Source organism: Rhinoderma darwinii, chromosome 8 (assembly GCF_050947455.1).
Source record: "Rhinoderma darwinii isolate aRhiDar2 chromosome 8, aRhiDar2.hap1, whole genome shotgun sequence".
NCBI classification, from domain to species: Eukaryota; Metazoa; Chordata; class Amphibia; order Anura; family Rhinodermatidae; genus Rhinoderma; species Rhinoderma darwinii.
In genome coordinates, this window is record NC_134694.1 from 12,359,932 (window position 1) to 12,377,410 (window position 17,479).

Consider the following 17,479-nt stretch of genomic DNA (forward strand, 5'->3'; position numbering starts at 1 on the left):
GAGATCTATTTAGATGGAAAAAAAATACAAAAATGGCTTGAGGGTGGACATTTAGGAAAAGTTATAGAATCTGTTCAGCCTATAAATGACATCACTGTAATTCTTACTCTGTTTTTCCCTATTGGGTCTTGTGTTTCTAGGTTTCTTGCTTGCACAGTCTTCAGTATCCGGATGCGGTGGCGGAGCAGTTTCAAGTCACCTGCGTTACTTGGAACTCCACGGGATCTGTCATTGGTTGTTCCTACGGCAGGTGAGGTAGTGATCCCAGGTGACAATGTAAAAGACAGTTTGTCATTATGGAATTTGGGGACTTATTAAAGTACAATGCATATCACAACCCAGGTTGTCACATAGTGTCATAGAAGCGATAATGGGCGAATCCAACCACAGACCTATTCTGTGACATAATTTGTATTTAGGATGGTAGGCGTTAGTCCACTACAACCATTGTGTAATGGATGAGGGGGGTAGTTGGTATCAGCTTACAGAAGAGGCACAGAGTCGTATAGAGTCAGCTTGTCCAGTGGTATTCCTCTAGTGAGATTTAGGAATGGAAGTGATGACCGGAAAGGGGTAATCGGGGGACAGATCCTCACTATATGCTCGAAGTTGTCACCTGTATGCGAAAGGCTGAGCCTCACAAGAGATTTGTATTTAACACATTCTTAGTCCATGACACTGGCCATAAAGGTGTCCATGGAATATCTGACCCCCAGGAGCCGGGTACTTTTCATTTACCACTAAAGATGGGGAATAACATTTTGCAGCAGTTTGCTTTCTGGTCTTTCATGCATATAAACTGTTTTAAAGTGTCGGTGTTGCTCATAACAACCAATTAGGCCCAGTTCTCACATCTTTGTTGGAGGCTCTGTTAGGGGCCTCTGTCACAGATCCGGCCGAAAAAATAACGTAAACAATAGCGCTTTATGCTGCGCTATAGTTTTCGGTAAAACCACGGACACCCTGGCGAAAACCTGATGGGACCCAGTAAAGTGAATAAGTTCCGTTGCTGTTCTTTGTACAACGGAATCGGCGCTTCCAGGATTTTCGTTGTTCTGCTCCTCTGACAGAGCAGAACAACTCTGCATTGCAAAAATGAAAACTTAGATCTGATTGGTTGACTGATACTTAGAACAGTTTTCTGTTGTTTTTTTTTTTTCTTAACTGCAGCCTGTTGCTGCATGGACAGAACATAGATTGAAATAAATGGCAGCCTGTAGTCTGCAGATAGACTCACAAAGACTCTTGTAATAAGACTATTGGAAAACTGCTATTTATAGTATTGCCTAATATATAGGTGTGAGGTCACCAAAGGTCAAAACAAAAGGTCAACCTGGATGTGCGTAGGGGAGTTCCATACTTCTGATCATTGGTCTGGCCTGTTAAATTGCAGCCTCTACCGACCTTTAAAAGAGTGTGGCCTAAAGAAATAGTCAATAAATTGACCTTTATGGGCCGGGGCATGCGTGATAAGGAAACCCTGGATATAGACTCTTCATAAAAGGATCTGGATTTAGATAGTGTACGACTCGAAATGCTTTTTCATTCACTGTCAGTTGCTACTTCTTGCCATAACTATTATTTATAGGGGTTTGTATGAAATTAGAAAAACAGGCTTGTTTTTTGCTTTTCACAAAAACAGCGCCACTCTTGTCCAGTGGATATGTCTGGTATTACAGATCAGCCTCATTTACTTAAATCCTGCAGCACCAGGCATAATATTTGGATAAGAGTGGCGCTGTTTCTAGGAATAAGAACAGATTGTTGTTTTTTTTTATTATTATCACATACTGGTTTATCCTAACATGATATGAAGGATGTGAAGGATTTCTTTGTACAGCGACACCACACAAACATCGACTCTACCACTCATTGTCTCCTATTCCGGCCTTTATGGTGTGTTCCGGTCTTTATTCATCTGGACCCCCCTTCCCGGTCCCCTGTGTATATGCCCATTGTTATACTTTACTCCTAAATACCTACGATGCATTTAGTTACATTATGTAGGACAATCGCACGTAAAGTTAATTTCACAGCACCGTGAGTATATTCTGCTGCCACTAGGAGGCAACCCTAGGTAAGAAAAGTCTCGGCTCTGTCCAGGCAGGATATACCCTTTCACCGACACTGGTTAAATCCATTTCAGCCTAGTGTCCGTAGGAGGTAGACATGAGTTGATACTCAGGTCTGCTGCTATTTTTTAATTTAGTTTTATTCCTTTATTTTTTCTCCTAAGCTGCAGGTGGGTTATCAGTCTGTTTACAGTCTGGTCAACCCCCTCGGGTGCCGGGAAACCCGGCAATTCTTTCCAATGAAATTCCCTCACCGCCGGTCACCTGATCGAATGTTCTGCATTTGAAGGCAGAGTGCCAGTAACCCACTATACGTGCGAGGAAAATAAAGCGGTACACTCGAAGACTCCGAAGGGTATCTATGGAGCCCCCACTGGAAACCCTTTCCACAAAGGGGACATACACTTCTAAAATGGTGACATATTTTAAATGGGAGAGTGAAGACCCTATCTAAACAGGGGGTATACTCTTCAATGAAGTAGTGAAGTCCCTATCGCTAGGGATCATCCCTTGGGGAGATGCTGGCACTGTTTTCTCGTTTGTGTCATTGGGGACACAGACTGTGGGTATAGGCTGCTGCCACTAGGAGGCGAGACTAAGCAATAAAAAGTGTTAGCTCCTCCTACACAGGCTATACCCGTTTTTTTTTCTCTAGCTGTCCGTGTCGTGCGACTATGCGGTTTGGTCTTGACACTAATTGAGGTCCAGGCTCTATTGTCGTCTACTAGGCCACACTCATTGGGCAGGGTTTTCTTCCCTCCTCCTCCTTCCACTCCACTTGGCGTTTGAAATGAGGAACAGACTTCCTTAATATAGGGATGCTACTTTCCAGCCCGCCCCATTCCCTGCGTTTTGCTGGTGCTGCAGACCTCCCCTTCTGCGGCCCAACGTCTCGATGCTACGCAGTAATAGTAGTTACCCTCTTCCATAGGCGGAGTATTTGTGCTATGCATTACCCTCTGTTGCTAGAAGGTCTAGATGACATTCCCGTGCAAGTATCATGAGCGTCCAGCAGCCACATTACCCTATCCAAAGGTGGAGTGATTGTGCTATCATTACCCCCTATGGCTATATGGTGAACCTGACGTTGCCATGCAAGTTTTGTGAGCATCGAGCAGTCACATTACCCCATTCCAAGGGTGGAGTGATAGTGTTCTGCATTATTTCATTTGCTAGATGGTGTAAGGGCATGCCCACACGTGGCGGTTTTCCTCCGCAACTGTCCGCATCAATGCCGCACAGAATCTGCGTTGCAGATTCTGTGGCGGATCTGCCCAAAATGTGCAGTAAATTGATGCGGACTAGCTGCTGCGGACTGCGGTAAAAGTGCTTCCCTTCTCTCTATCAGTGCAGGATAGAGAGAAGGGCCAGCACTTTCCCTAGTGAAAGTAAACTAATTTCATACTTACCGGCCGTTGTCTTGGTGACGCGTCCCTCTTTCGGCATCCAGCCCGACCTCCCTGGATGACGCGGCAGTCCATGTGACCGCTGCAGCCTGTGATTGGCTGCAGCCGTCACTTAGACTGAAACGTCATCCTGGGAAGCCGGACTGGAGACAGAACCAGGGAGTTCTCGGTAAGTATGAACTTCTATTTTTTTGACAGGTTGCTGTATATTGGGATCGGTAGTCACTGTCCAGGGTGCAGAAACAGTTACTGCCGATCGCTTAACTCTTTCAGCACCCTGGACAGTGACTATTTACTGACGTCTCCTAGCAACGCTCCCGTAATTACGGGAGCCCCATTGACTTCCTCAGTCTGGCTGTAGACCTAGAAATACATAGGTCCAGCCAGAATGAAGAAATGTCATGTTAAAAAAGCAAGACGCATCCGCAGCACACATAACATGTGCATGACAGCTGCGGACTTCATTGCGGAATTTAGAATCTCCATTGAAGTCAATGGAGAACTTGCGCAATGAGTCCGCCACTGGTCCGCAACATCCATTGTATGCTGCGGACACCAAATTCCGCACCGCAGCCTATGCTCCGCAGCGGAATTTTCAGCCTCGTCTAAACGAATCCTACTAAAAAGAAGTGGAAGGCAATGGAGAAACGGCTCCGCTGCGGATTAACGCTGCGGAGTGTCCGCAGCGGAATTCAAGAGCAATTCCGCCACGTGTGGCTTTGCCCTAACTGACTTGTACCACAAGTATTCTAAGCATCGGCAACAACATTAACTTCTCTAGAGGGAGTAATTGTGTTATTTCTAGTCCCTGTAACTGACATGACTACGTGGCTACTGCTATCGCCACACAGCCACTATACCCCCTTACTCAGGTGGACTAATTGACCTTTTTCTACTCTCTGTACTTGACACAGCTGTGCAGTTTTGCGGATTCCAGGCTGCCACACAACGCCTTCCATAGGTGCAGTATTTGGGCTATTACGAGACCCTATTCCTGACAGCGCTGCGCACCTACGTCGAGCTCCAGGCAGCCACATTACCCACTTACATAGGAGGTGCACTTAGTCTAGCTGGATCTGAGATAGACTACACAGCTCTTGCAAACATCAGGTCACATTACCAGCTTCCATGGCAGAGTAAATGTGTTGTTTAGAAAATTAGCCACTTTTTTTCTAGACTGGGTAATTGACTACTACTTGAGATGTCGGAATTTGCCAGCAAATTATTTTGCTCATTTTTATTTGCTCTCAGGACTAAAGCCAAGACTGGAGAATCCTGGGTTCCTGTACAGGAAATGCAGTTCCTAAGTCCTAACATGTATATTGTTATGTGGTCATTAGTGACCCCTCCGCCCTCCCTGCCACGCCATCTTTAGTCCCGCCTTCTCCCGAGCCGGACTGGGCATCACCCCTCCCTCTGGCAGAGGTCTCGCTCTCTCTCTCTCATGGCTGTCCTGGTTCATCTAGACGACTGATTTCTTCACCGGAGGCTGCCCTCTGCACCTCGGTGTACAGGCTCTCCTTTTGCAGTAGTCCCCAATCCCCATACAATGGGCCAGGTCTGGTTTTTCCCTGGGTTTTTCAATTGTCATAGAAAAAGAAAAAGCAACTCCAGAAACATCTGAAGTTTGCTCTGACATCCCTTAGAAGCAGGACCTTTTTCAGGGGATGGTACACCAATCCTATATAGAAACTAGATTGTATGGTGCTCCAGAAGGGCTGTCTCATCAGACAGACTTATCACTGCAGTCCTGGAGACGCTTCGGATCCTCCTGGGTCCTGAGTTTTTTTTTCGATTTATCTACAAGTTTATTTTTTGACCACTTGGTCGTGAGTTTCTCAAAAAGTATGAGCTCGGGGGGCGTGGCCAGCAGTCGATGGCGCCGGTCGCATAAACTGAGAGCTCCGCGCCCTGCCACGCAGATCCAGCAGCCTACAGCGGGGAAAGGTGCCTCATATGGGGAAAAAAAGACCCCAAGGGTCTAGACTCACCCCTGCAGCACAGCACCAGGTCGCCGCCGCTCCACCAACGATCGACGGCTACTTTCTTCGGCGGCAAGCCACGCCGCTCCCTCAGCCGCAGCCATCTTGGACAGCCTCGTGTCAGAAGGAAGGGGAGATGTCCGAGCAGGGAGAGGAGACAGTGCCCCACGTACAGGGTAAGCTGAATAGCCGGATGGCTAAAGTTCACCCTCCCAGCTCCCCTAAGCTGTCCTCCACCTCGTCCTGTGAACAGCAGGGAAGGGGGTCCCCTATCCCAGGAGCAATGGAGGCCAGGCCACGAGGAGCATCAGCTCAGTCAGAGGCCCCAGTACACCTGCTTGAACCACCAATGTCACAGCCCTCAGCACAAATGGCCCTACAGATTTGGCCTGCACCTAAACCCCAACGGCCCACGATCCAGCAGCCGGGGAGGAGAGACGATCTGGGGGATACACCATCTTTGACCCCCTATGCCCAGGCCCCTGCATATGCCTCAGATTCTGACCTGGAGGATTCAGCCTCACTTCCTTCAGATGTGCCCCCTATGTGGAGGGAATGTTTCTCACAGTTGCCCACTAAAGAGGACTTTAAGAGTATGATACAAGAAGTGAAGGCAGCTTTTCGTTCAGAATTGGCGGGGGTGTCGCAGCATATACAGCAGATTGCTACGAGGGTGGAGGCTTTAGAAGATGACCACGATGCCACTAGGCGCCATGTTTCTGTGATACAGTCTTCAGTGTCCTCCCAGCTGGCGTCCATTAGAGATATGCAACTGCATCTAGAGGATTTGGATAACAGAGGTCGCCGTCATAATATAAGGATAAGGGGCATACCGGAGCCCTCGGGGTCTGAAGATCTTCCCATCGTGTTAGAGACTATCTTTAACGACCTTTTGGGTGCACCCCCGTCTAATCGGATACCGCTTGACAGAGCGCATAGAGCACTGAAACCAAAATCCATTACATCTCAGCCCAGAGATATCATCTGCTGTGTCCAGGATTTCCGCACTAAGGAGGACATTATGCTTAAAGCCCGTCAGCGTAAAGACCTGGAGTATGCCGGTGTGCCGATTCAGTTATTCCCGGATCTCTCCTGGATTACGTTACAGAAAAGACGTCTGCTTCGTCCACTTCTCGCAGCCCTACGGGACCACAATATTATTTATCGATGGGGGTTTCCGTTCTCCCTTACAGCCCGAAGAGATGGTGTTTCTGCAACCCTGAGGTACCCAGGGGATTTGCCTCATTTCTGTGACTCCCTTGGTATACCAACGCCCAAGATGCAGAATTGGGAGACTCCTTTGCCGCCTTCGTCTCCACCTCCAGTCTGGCAGTCGGTCCGAAATAAGCGGAGGACCTCTCCAAGACGACAGTCTACCCGAAGTTCACCAAGACCTGATTTGAATTGATTGACGCTGCGCAGATACACGGCACCTCCGTAATATATGTGAAGGAGCCTGGTCACCCATACCAGCTGCTCCCTTCGCCAGTTGCACTATCCTAGGCTAAAAATGCATTTAGGATTATATTTCTGATTTTATGTTGTTTCGCTTTAATTCGTTAACGTAAATTGTGGCAGGGCGCGATTGCCCGGGATACACTTGGCTCTTTCACCCCCTTTTTGTTTTTTCTCGGCCTGTACGTATTTATACGTACTTTTGTACTAGGTTCCTCGACTGTTGAGACCCGACCTCCTTTTTTGATAGGGGTAATTTGTTTTGCAGTTCTCCCTCTGTTTTTAGAGAGAGTTGCAAAGGGTAATATTGTATTACCAGTTTTCTTTTGCTTTAATATCACCCGCCCCAGGGTATAGTATTCTCCCTGGTAGTATTTTCTGAGTGTGTTTGAAATTCATTGATCTCATGCATTTCTCTTTGTTCTCACTGCAGATATGTGTATTGTCTCCCTGGTACGTCTTTACCCCAGTGTCTTTCCCTCCCCTCCTACTTTCATCCGAAATAACACTTGAGACGACAGTGAATCCTCCAAGAACCTCCAAGGTAGAAGGACGCCGTAGAACACTGCTTGCTTTGAAACCGACATGGGACTGGCCCCGACATAACTGTGAGCTGTATACATCCGCACTTTCCACATCATTCTTTGCTCTTTCATACATCTTTGACCATGGTTAAATTTGTCACACTTAATGTCAAGGGTCTCAACTCCAATGTGAAGAGACGCTTGCTTCTCAGGGAGTTGAAATCGCTTGGAGCGGAAGTTGCTTTTCTGCAGGAAACACACTTAGATTCATCCGGAACTTTCCAATTTGCCCGAGGGGCGTATCCTGCTGTGTACTCTGCCTCGTCAGGTCGCAAAAGGGAGGGGGTGGCCATTTTGATAGCAGCTTCCTGCCCCATACAAGTTCACACCTCACATCTAGATCCGAAAGGCAGATATGTTATAATAGAGGGGACTTTGCTTGGACAGCCCATCGTTTTATGTAACGTTTACTCTCCTAATACCGCACAGATTCCATTCCTACGTAGACTCCTTTCTAAACTCCAGAAGCTTCCTAGGGGGGCATGGCTGGTGGGAGGAGATTTTAATGTCCCGTTCTCCACGTCCATGGATAGGGTCTCTCTTACACACGCTACTCCGACGCCCACCCTTACAGGACTTTCTACACGTTTTAGGCAACTAATTAGAGAGCACCAGCTCTATGATTTGTGGCGAGTGGATCACCCAGGTGATAGGTCCTATACCTTCTTCTCCCATACGCACAGCACTCATACACGCTTAGATTACTTTTTTGGTAATGTCCCTGCCCTCCGTGCGCTCCAGGGGGCGAATATAGACCCCATCTCTTGGTCAGATCACGCACCAGTTTCTGTGTCCCTACAGATAGGGAAACCAAATACGAGAGTATGTCATTGGCGCTTAAACGAAACTTTGATTAAGTCCCCTTCTCTTAGGGACAGCCTGGCCGGGCATATGCGGGAATTTTATGCACTTAATGAGGGATCGGTTCCTTCAGTATCCACTCTTTGGGAGGCGCATAAGGCGGTGATGAGAGGGCAATGCATAGTAATGGGATCTAGATTGAAAAGAGACTCTCGGGCCAAGCGGGTGGCTCTCCATCGGACAATTACTAAGTTGGAGAGAGAAATGGGGATTAAACCGGCGGTCCCGACACTACGGAAATTGATAGAGGCTAGAGCACAACTCAAGGACTTAGCTATGAAGGGGGTAGAAAAGTCATTACTATACACAAAAAGGAAATATTACGACAAAGGTAATAAGGCGCACTCGCTTCTGGCCAGACTATTGCGGGATCAGGCGACTGTTCGTACTCCACAGGCGGTTCGGGATAAGGCGGGCATACTCCAGCATCACCCAGACACGATAGCCACACTTTTTCATGACTATTATAAATCCTTATACCACCTGCCAAATACCTTACCACCTGATCCGGCTCGTCGGAGGGAAACGCTGCAAGCATATCTCTCTTCCTGTGCTCTCCCTAAACTGAAAGATGAGGAGCTTTCATCCCTGAATGCCCCGATCTCTGCGGAGGAATTGTTTGATATATTGAAGGACCTCCCTAGTGGTAAGGCCCCTGGACCAGATGGCTTTACATATGGGTATTATAAGACCTTTGCAGAGATCTTGGTTCCACGGATGGCTTCGTTATTTAATGAATTCCTACAGGGTTCTCCCATCCCTCAAACATTCCTGCATTCTCATATCACGCTGATCCCTAAACCGGGTAGAGACCACGCAGAGTGCTCCAATTACAGACCCATAGCCCTTCTGAATTCGGATCTAAAAATTTTCACCCGTCTTCTAGCTAATAGACTCAATGTTTGGCTCCCTTCTTTGATTCACAAAGACCAAGTGGGCTTTGTACCTCTTAGGCAAGGAGGAGACAACACACGAAGGGCCCTTGACCTCATTGATGCCCTCCAAAAGCAAAAGGAATCGGCGATCCTTCTTAGTCTAGATGCAGAGAAGGCGTTTGACCGCTTGGGATGGCCATTTATGTTCGAAACTCTAAATTCATTTGGGATTTCGGGCCCTTATTTGACAGCACTGCGTGGTCTCTACTCCAAACCAACAGCGGCAATTAAACTCCCACACTCCACCTCCCCTCCGTTTCAAATCTGGAATGGTACACGTCAGGGGTGTCCCCTATCCCCACTTTTATTTGTGCTATGCATAGAACCTTTAGCAGCTCAAATACGGAAATCCAGGGATATAGCGGGGGTCCAGATACAAGATAAAGAGTTTAAGGTTTCCCTGTTTGCAGATGACGTCCTCTTGACTATCACTAAACCTCATACCTCCCTCCCTAACCTTACTACAGTTCTCCGTAGGTATGGGAGGCTGTCAGGATATAAAACTAATACATCTAAAACGGAAGCGCTCCCTCTTAATGTTCCACACCAGGAGCTCCAGCTACTCAAACACAACTACACCTACAACTGGAAGGAAACCTCCCTGACTTATTTAGGAGTTCAACTCACTCCCTCCTATACGTCGGTTTACAAGGCTAATTTCCCCTCTCTGTTTGTAGAGCTACGTCAGCTAATGGCCAGGTGGGATCCTCTTCCCATGTCATTTTTTGGGCGCATAGCAGCGGTCAAAATGACCTTGCTCCCTAAATTACTGTACTACTTTGAGACTTTGCCGGTAGCAGTACCTATGAAGGAATTGCGGGCTATGCAGTCTTCTATCCTCAGGTTCATATGGCACTCCGGCAGACATCGAATTCCGAAATCAGTTTTATTATCGGGTCGATCTGCGGGTGGGCTATCGGTCCCTGATGTGGTGAAGTACTACTGGGCGGCACACCTCCGTCGCATACCCAGCTGGGTGTCTTTAAGGGCGTACAATAAATGGACCGAAATAGAGAAGCTATGGATGGCCCCGGTCCACCCAAACTCCCTGTTATGGGGTGACCCACTAATAATGCCGACTGCATCTTTATTGGGTCCCATGAGATTTCAAAGGGAGGTGTGGGAAACCTGTAAAAACCGCTTCCATTTGGCATCGGGTTGCCCGCCCTTGACTTCGGTACTCTACACTCCCACTATCCCGGGGGGCACTACCTCCCGAATAGTCCGATTGTGGACGGGAATTGAGGTATTTCACCTGGCTGATATGGTTGATCCCCACACGCAAGAGCTTCACCCGTTTTCATACTTTCAAAAACATCATAATATTCCCTCCGCTGCGTTCTTTCACTATCTTCAGGTTAGACATTACATGCAGCAAACTTTTAGATCCACGCGGGTTACTGCACCTACAAGCTTCGAAAGGTTATGTCGGTATGCTACCACCACTAGGGGGCTTATCTCAGCCATTTATGCATTATTGCTATCCCCGGAGGGTTCCCCTCCGCCTGGGCATAGATACATGTTGAAGTGGGAGGCCTTACTGAATAAATCCATCCCGCTCTCATTGTGGCAGATTATTTGGTCGCAAGCAGCTAAAACCTCCATCTGCACTGCATATAAGGAAAACCAATATAAAATCCTTATGTTTTGGTACCATACCCCTGCCTTTCTGCATAGCTTCAATCCGGGTATTCCGTCGGATTGCTGGCGATGTAGAGGTCAGAGAGGTGATCTGTTCCATATTTTCTGGAGCTGTTCACTGGTACAACAGTATTGGTTGGAAGTTAAGAACTTGGCATTGGCGGTGTTGCAGCAGGATATTCCCTTAGACCCTCTTCATTACCTCCTAAATGTTCCCCCTAGGTCTTTGGGGAAATCACCAGCTCGACTCTTTCGACACTTTCTTACAGCCGCTAAGACGTTGATAGCATGGAAATGGAGACAGACAACCCCTCCCTCCCACATCGACTTAATAACTAGAATTAGGGAAATACGTACAATGGAGCATATGACGGCCTCTATTGACAATGAACTGGACAGGTTCAAAGTGGTGTGGGACCCGTGGGACAAGTATTGGATACAGGGAACTCAAGATTAGGTGGTAGGTGGAGCTCCGACTATCCCCCCCCTCCTCACCCCCTTAAACCCCTGTGTTTTTTCCCAGATGTTTTGTCTGTCTATTGAAAGTTACTGTCTTACTATGTGAATTGCATGGCCCTTCATGCTGCTCTAAGTTATATGTATATTGTTGAAAAATTTTCAATAAAAACACAGTTGAAACCATAAAAAAAAAAAAAAAAAAAAAAAAAAAAAAAGTATGAGCTCTCGGATGGGCGTTTTCTCTCACTCCAGACTCCTGAAACTGGAGACTTCTTGGCCAAAGAGGGTAGACCTGCCGATATATCCAGCGACCCCACTATTCCAATAGCAGACGCTATACTCGCTAGAGCATGTTGTCTTGCGCAGTTTACCTTTTAGGCCGGGTTTCCACGTAGCGTAAACGCTGCGGAATCTCCGCAACGGAATTCTGTGCGTAAATTCCGCAGCATTTACAGTAGCAGCAAAGTGGATGAGATTTAGAAAATCTCATGCCCACGCTACGGAAAAAAGACGCAGCGTAAACGTTAATAACTTGACCTGCGGTGCGGAATTTAATTCTGCAGCATGTCAATTTATGCTGCATTTTTTTCATTTTCCGTTGTGGATTTTCCCCATTGAATTCAATGAGGATGCTAAACATGCAACAGAAAGCCAAGCGTTGCATTTATTGCGGCGTAATCACAGCATTTACACCGAAAATTGCAATGCCGGAAGAAAAAAATTAACTTACTTACCCAGAACGCCCTCCTCCTTAATGCAGTCCGGCCTCCTGGGATGACGTTGCGTCCCATGTGACCGCTGCAGCCAATCAGAGGCTGCAGCGTCACACGGCCTGAAACTTCATCCAGGGATGCCGAAGTGGATGTCAGAGAAGGGAGGGGGTAAGTATGAACGGCTTTTGATCCGCAGCGGAATTTCCGTCCGAAAAATTGTATCTGTCCCGTGGGAACCTGGCCTTACAGAAATAAAATATGCAGTGAGTATTTTACAGCGAGACTTTTGAAGCACTCCATACAGGCTCCTCCGGGTGTGGGAGGACTCTTGGCGCATCCACTGCACCTATAGGGTCGATCTCACTGCCTTCTGCGGATCAACCATCGACTGCTGATCAGCTTCAAAGTTCCCTTCATGGGTAGTCTCTTTCCTAGCTCCTGTCTCCTTGGTCCCAGGCTGGATGTGGTTTCTAAGGCACCTAGTGTCAAGCACTCTCATGATGGTCAGCTCTCACTTAGGTCGGCTCAGGTTGTTGGCAGTCTTTTTCACCGGGTCTCGTGGTTCTCGGTTGCGTTGTGCTATGACGTAGGCCCTTCTGGGCTACAGAGAGCAGTATTAAGTCCATTTCTCCTGACCATCGCACTGTGGAATTCCTCCCCCTCCAGGGCACACTCGTCCCCGTTAATCAGGGGGAAGGTTCTCAAGGTTTCTTACTCCAGTCCTTCTCTGGTCCCCATGTGGGCATGGCCTGGCCACTTCTTGCTAAATTTGCAGTGACTCTGCCGTTTTGTCAGGATCAGTTTAATCAAATAGTCATTGAATACTGTGACCAGGTTTTCTCTTGGTGCTCAATGTCAAATCTCAGCATCCCTAAACATCCATCCCACCCGTGCTTTCTCAGGTCTCCGACCTGGCATCTGTCCCTTGTGCCCTCCTGGGGCTACTCGCCATGCTCTTGGCAGTTATCCGGTACAGGAGGTTCCCTATTGTGCCATACTCTGACAATATTCTGCTTCAGATCCAGTCACGTTTTGAATTGGGACAGCCTTTACTTCATCCTGCACACAAACAGACTTATTACAACATTGTCTTCCGGGGGTTATTCCTCCATGGAAGTCTTCCCTTTATGCTCTGTCACATTCGCCAGCTTCATCAGCAGATTCTGGGCCACTGGGATTGATCTTCCTTCACTGGTTCATCCTATTCTTCTCCCCTGATGGTGTGTTGTGCACCCAATATGAGGTTCTCCTCTCCAACCATTCAGTGCCTCTAGAGTCAACCACGTTCCTACTGTTGGTTGAGAGCCGGGTCCCGGCTCTATCGGTGGCCTCAATTTCAGTAGTGGTCTACTGAACAGCGGGCTTCCTTTGGCTGGTGTAGTAGATGTACATCTTCCCTCTCCTGCCTCTTTTCCCTAGGATTTTTCGGCATGTCACAGCTGAGGACTTAGATCAACCGGGTGGTCCAGCTCTTGCCTTGACGAATGTGGTCCCTCACCTTGTCCTTTTCCACTGATTTTCTCCTGGCATCTACTTCTCTCAGATGACCTCTTTCTTGGTTCACTCTCCTCCTAGTGCTTCGAGTTACTACCTTTTGGCACCATGTTTTTTTTATGCTGTGGCCCTGAGATATAGTGGTTTGAACTTTACTGAAGGTCAAATAACCCTCCCCATCTTCTATTCTTCATATGTCATGGAAGTCTTGTTTTTGCTAGTTTGAGGGATGTTTCTATCCTCCTTGGATCTGAGACTGGGTTTTCGTTTTCTCCCTGGGGTCCAGATTGCTCTCCAATGGGTTGCCCCTCGGATCCTCTTATTTCCGGTCTACAACTCGCGACCTCAATCTGGTCTTTGAGTAACCGTGTCACCTTCTTTTTGGCCTTTTTCCCATTCCGGGGAATGCTCTCTACTACATCTCTGTGGTCACAACTCCCCTTGTCATCTTGCTGCATGGCATTCTAGACCATCGCACCATAGGCAAAGCTTTCTATGGATATTAATGAGAAAAATGAATTTTTGTACTTACCGTAATACCTTTTCTCGTTGAATTCATTGGGGGACATGGATCCTGCCCTTTTTTTTTTCCAGGTCCAGGAACTGTTTTTTTTTTTGGCTGTTTGGTTGGTTTTTCTCTTGGGATCGTGGACGTGTTGTTTTGTTTTTTGGCAAGGTGTCTGTGGGAGGGGTTTGGCCTGCCTGGGCGGAGCCAATACTTTTCCTACCTAGTGTCACCTCCTAGTGGAAAGGGCCTATACCCATGGTGCTGTGTCCCTCAATAAATTCAACGAGAAGAGGGTTTTACGATCCTTGCAAAAATCCAGTTATTTCAATAACTTTCTTCTCCGTTCCTCTGTAACAATGCATTTTCTTTGTCCTCTTCAGGTTAGGAGATGGAGACTGGAGCACAGAAAAGTCCTATGTCTGCACGTGGAACATGGACCGACGGGGCTTCAATCCCAATCATCCTGATACTGTCCTAGATGTGCCTAGTTCTGTCATGTCCTTGGCGTTTCATCCCTCCAGGCCGTCCCTTATAGCCGGTAGGTCCAGCCGCCCAGATTCTTACAAATAGCAGTAGATTTTATTTGACATAGACATTTCTGACCTGTACGCTGGGTTTACGTTTAGTATGTGTGTAAGTGCTGCCCCCTGCAAATGTGGCCCATGATTTCTCAGAAACGGGTCACTGAGTTCAGATAACTCAGTAGGTTTGTTTGGTGCCCTATAGAAAACCACAGATATTAGATGCCAGCTCTGCTACATTACTTTTTTTCTCTTGTCAGGTGGTCTTTTTAATGGGGAAGTTCTAGTGTGGGACACAAGTCGGACAGATGACCCGCTGATCGGAAGAACTGGTCTCTCAATAGACAGTCATATGGATGCAGTCTACCAGGTAATAATGGAAGTGCAATGGTTTTTTCAATCTCCTAAACTGATGGCATATAGTTAATTCACTGGCCAATACAATGGGTCCGTGCTGCGTTTCCTGCACAGTGAGTGGCCGGGCGCGTAAAAACAGTGAAGGGTCCACAGCAATAAACCAGCGCTGCGGCCCCTTCATTCTAGTGATTGTGGGGGTCCTAGAGGTCGTATCCCCACCAATCAGAAAGTGATGGCGTGTCCTATCGATATGCCATCACTTTATAAGAGTGGAATAAGATTTTAATATGGCTGTGCCCATCTTTATTTATGTATACTAGATGGGTGAGACCTAACCACTTTTGTCCTGCAGGGGTTTTCACCCAACCTTCAAGGAGTACGTTCCCACACACAGGATACGCTGCGGATTTTCTGTTGCAGAAAATCTGCAGCAGAATTTCTAGAAAAACGCTGGTAAATCTGTCACAGAAATCCATAGTGCGTTTTTCCTGCTCATATTGCAGCGGTTTTATCTGCGTATTTAGTGTTACATGTTGGTTGTAGCACAGTATATGTGCACCTGCGGATGTCCAGTGGTTTTTACTGCGTTTCCGCTGTAAAAACCGCAACAACGTAAATCTGTTGTGGTATTTGTGCTCCCCATTGAAGTCTAGGGGCCAAACACGCATCTCCGCACAAAACGTGCAGCATAAATTGACACGCTGTGGAATAGAAAAACGCACCGCAGAACACTTTCCGCACGACTTTGGTGCGTTTTTTTTCCAGAGAGTGGGCATGAGATTTTGTAAATCTCATTAACTTTGCTGCTACTGTGAATGCTGCGGAATTTCCGCATAGAATTCCATTGCGGACAAGGGCTTGTCCACACGTAACGGAATTGCTGCAGAAAATTTCTGCAGCAATTCCGTTTAAAAAAGACGACTTTCCGCTGTGGCAAAAACGCACCATTTCTTGCGTTTTTGACTGCAGAAAATGGTGCGTATTTTGCTGTGTTTTTCTCAGTGTTGGGGGATGGTGACATCTCCTCTGAGAAACGCAGCAATTCAGTCCACTTTCCGCAGCAGGAATTGACGTGCTGCTGTACCGAAAATACGCACTGCAGCACGTGAGATTTGTTAAATGTCACCCACTTTGCTGCTACTGTGCTGTGTATTTTCCGTCCGCAACGCGGTAATTCCGCTACGTGTGGACGAGCCCCAACTGTTTTCTGTTGTCTGGCAGGTTCGTTGGCTTCAAGAGGTCCCACAATCCCACAGGCTGCAGGTTCTCAGCGTCTCTTCTGATGGAAAGATCCTTGTATGGAATATGGAAAAGGAGGGACAGCTCTCGCTGCACAATGGATTTGCTCTGGCTGCTCAGCAAATGCCCAGCAACTCAAAGACAAACAGGGTAAGTCCTATGTGCAAAAAGATATGGTCCTTCTTTACAGCTCGTTGGAAATATCTTGGAAAATCTCAGTAACAAATGGTGGCATTTTTATGGCAGATTTTCTGACTTTTACTAGAGCGGATGTATCTGTAATATTTCGATGTTCAATCGCAGCATGGTCGTGGTGACACCGCAGTGGGGGTGACGTGCTACTCCTCATCACACTTTGATCCCAGCGTGTTCGTGGTTGGAGTAGAAGGCGGCTTCTTGCTGAAGTGTTCTACTACAGTCCAGAAAGCTGCTCTCACCAGCACGGCTTCCTCTATTCCTCTGAAGGCCCCAGCTCAGTTTACTTTTTCCCCTCATGGAGGACCTGTGTATTGTGTTGACTGCTCACCTTTCCACAGGTAAGAAACATTGCATAAGGTTAAGTAAGGCGGCCATAGATAACGAAAATGTACTCACCGAAATTTTTATTTCCTGGAGTCCGTAGGCAGCACCGCACATATGGGTTTTAGTCCCCTAAGTACAATTAGGCAGAGACAGGTTAATTAGCATTAAGCAATTAAGGACTTGCCCTATAAGTATGTACCGGTAACCGGGCCCCGCTCTGCAGATTTGATCCAGGGGGATATGCCCCCAGGGGGCGGGCGGCGCTTTACTTGCTTTTTGCCCCCTTATTAGGACCGGCATGTTTCTGCTTTCCTAAAAGCCTTTGTCCTTTGAATATAGGTGAGAGCTGCTCTTCTCACGTCCAGTGTATGCCAATTCTCCTGATAGTCACCTTGGGGATGAGGGAAGAGAACTGGCAATAATATCTCTTGATTTCTATTCCTAAAGGAAGGAACTTTAGGCAAGAACCCAGGCATGGTACGTAGTAGAAGACAATCTCCCAGGTCTCTCAAATAGGGTTCTTTGAAGGAGAGGGCCTGTTGCTCGCTTATGCGCCTGGCTGACGTGATTGCCACCCGGAAGAAGGCCTTGAAGGAGAGAAATCTGATGGACGACTCTTGCATGGGTTCAAACGGTGACTTTGTTAGAGCCGACACAACTATTGAAAGGTCCAGGGAAGGAGAGGGTACCTGAGAGACTGGGCTAAGGTTTCTTAAAGCCTTGAAGAAAG

At 47.4% G+C, this 17,479-nt stretch overlaps 1 protein-coding gene across 1 annotated transcript in view; it reads left to right on the forward strand.

The window, feature by feature from the left end:
- Positions 1 to 17,479, forward strand: part of DYNC2I2 (dynein 2 intermediate chain 2) — a 42,985-nt gene that overhangs the window by 24,175 nt on the left and 1,331 nt on the right. The window contains exons 3-7 of the mRNA XM_075834167.1: positions 141 to 250; positions 14,491 to 14,648; positions 14,892 to 15,001; positions 16,210 to 16,377; positions 16,531 to 16,763. Coding sequence (XP_075690282.1) covers positions 141 to 250; positions 14,491 to 14,648; positions 14,892 to 15,001; positions 16,210 to 16,377; positions 16,531 to 16,763 — 779 coding nt within the window. The remainder of the gene's footprint in view (positions 1 to 140; positions 251 to 14,490; positions 14,649 to 14,891; positions 15,002 to 16,209; positions 16,378 to 16,530; positions 16,764 to 17,479) is intronic.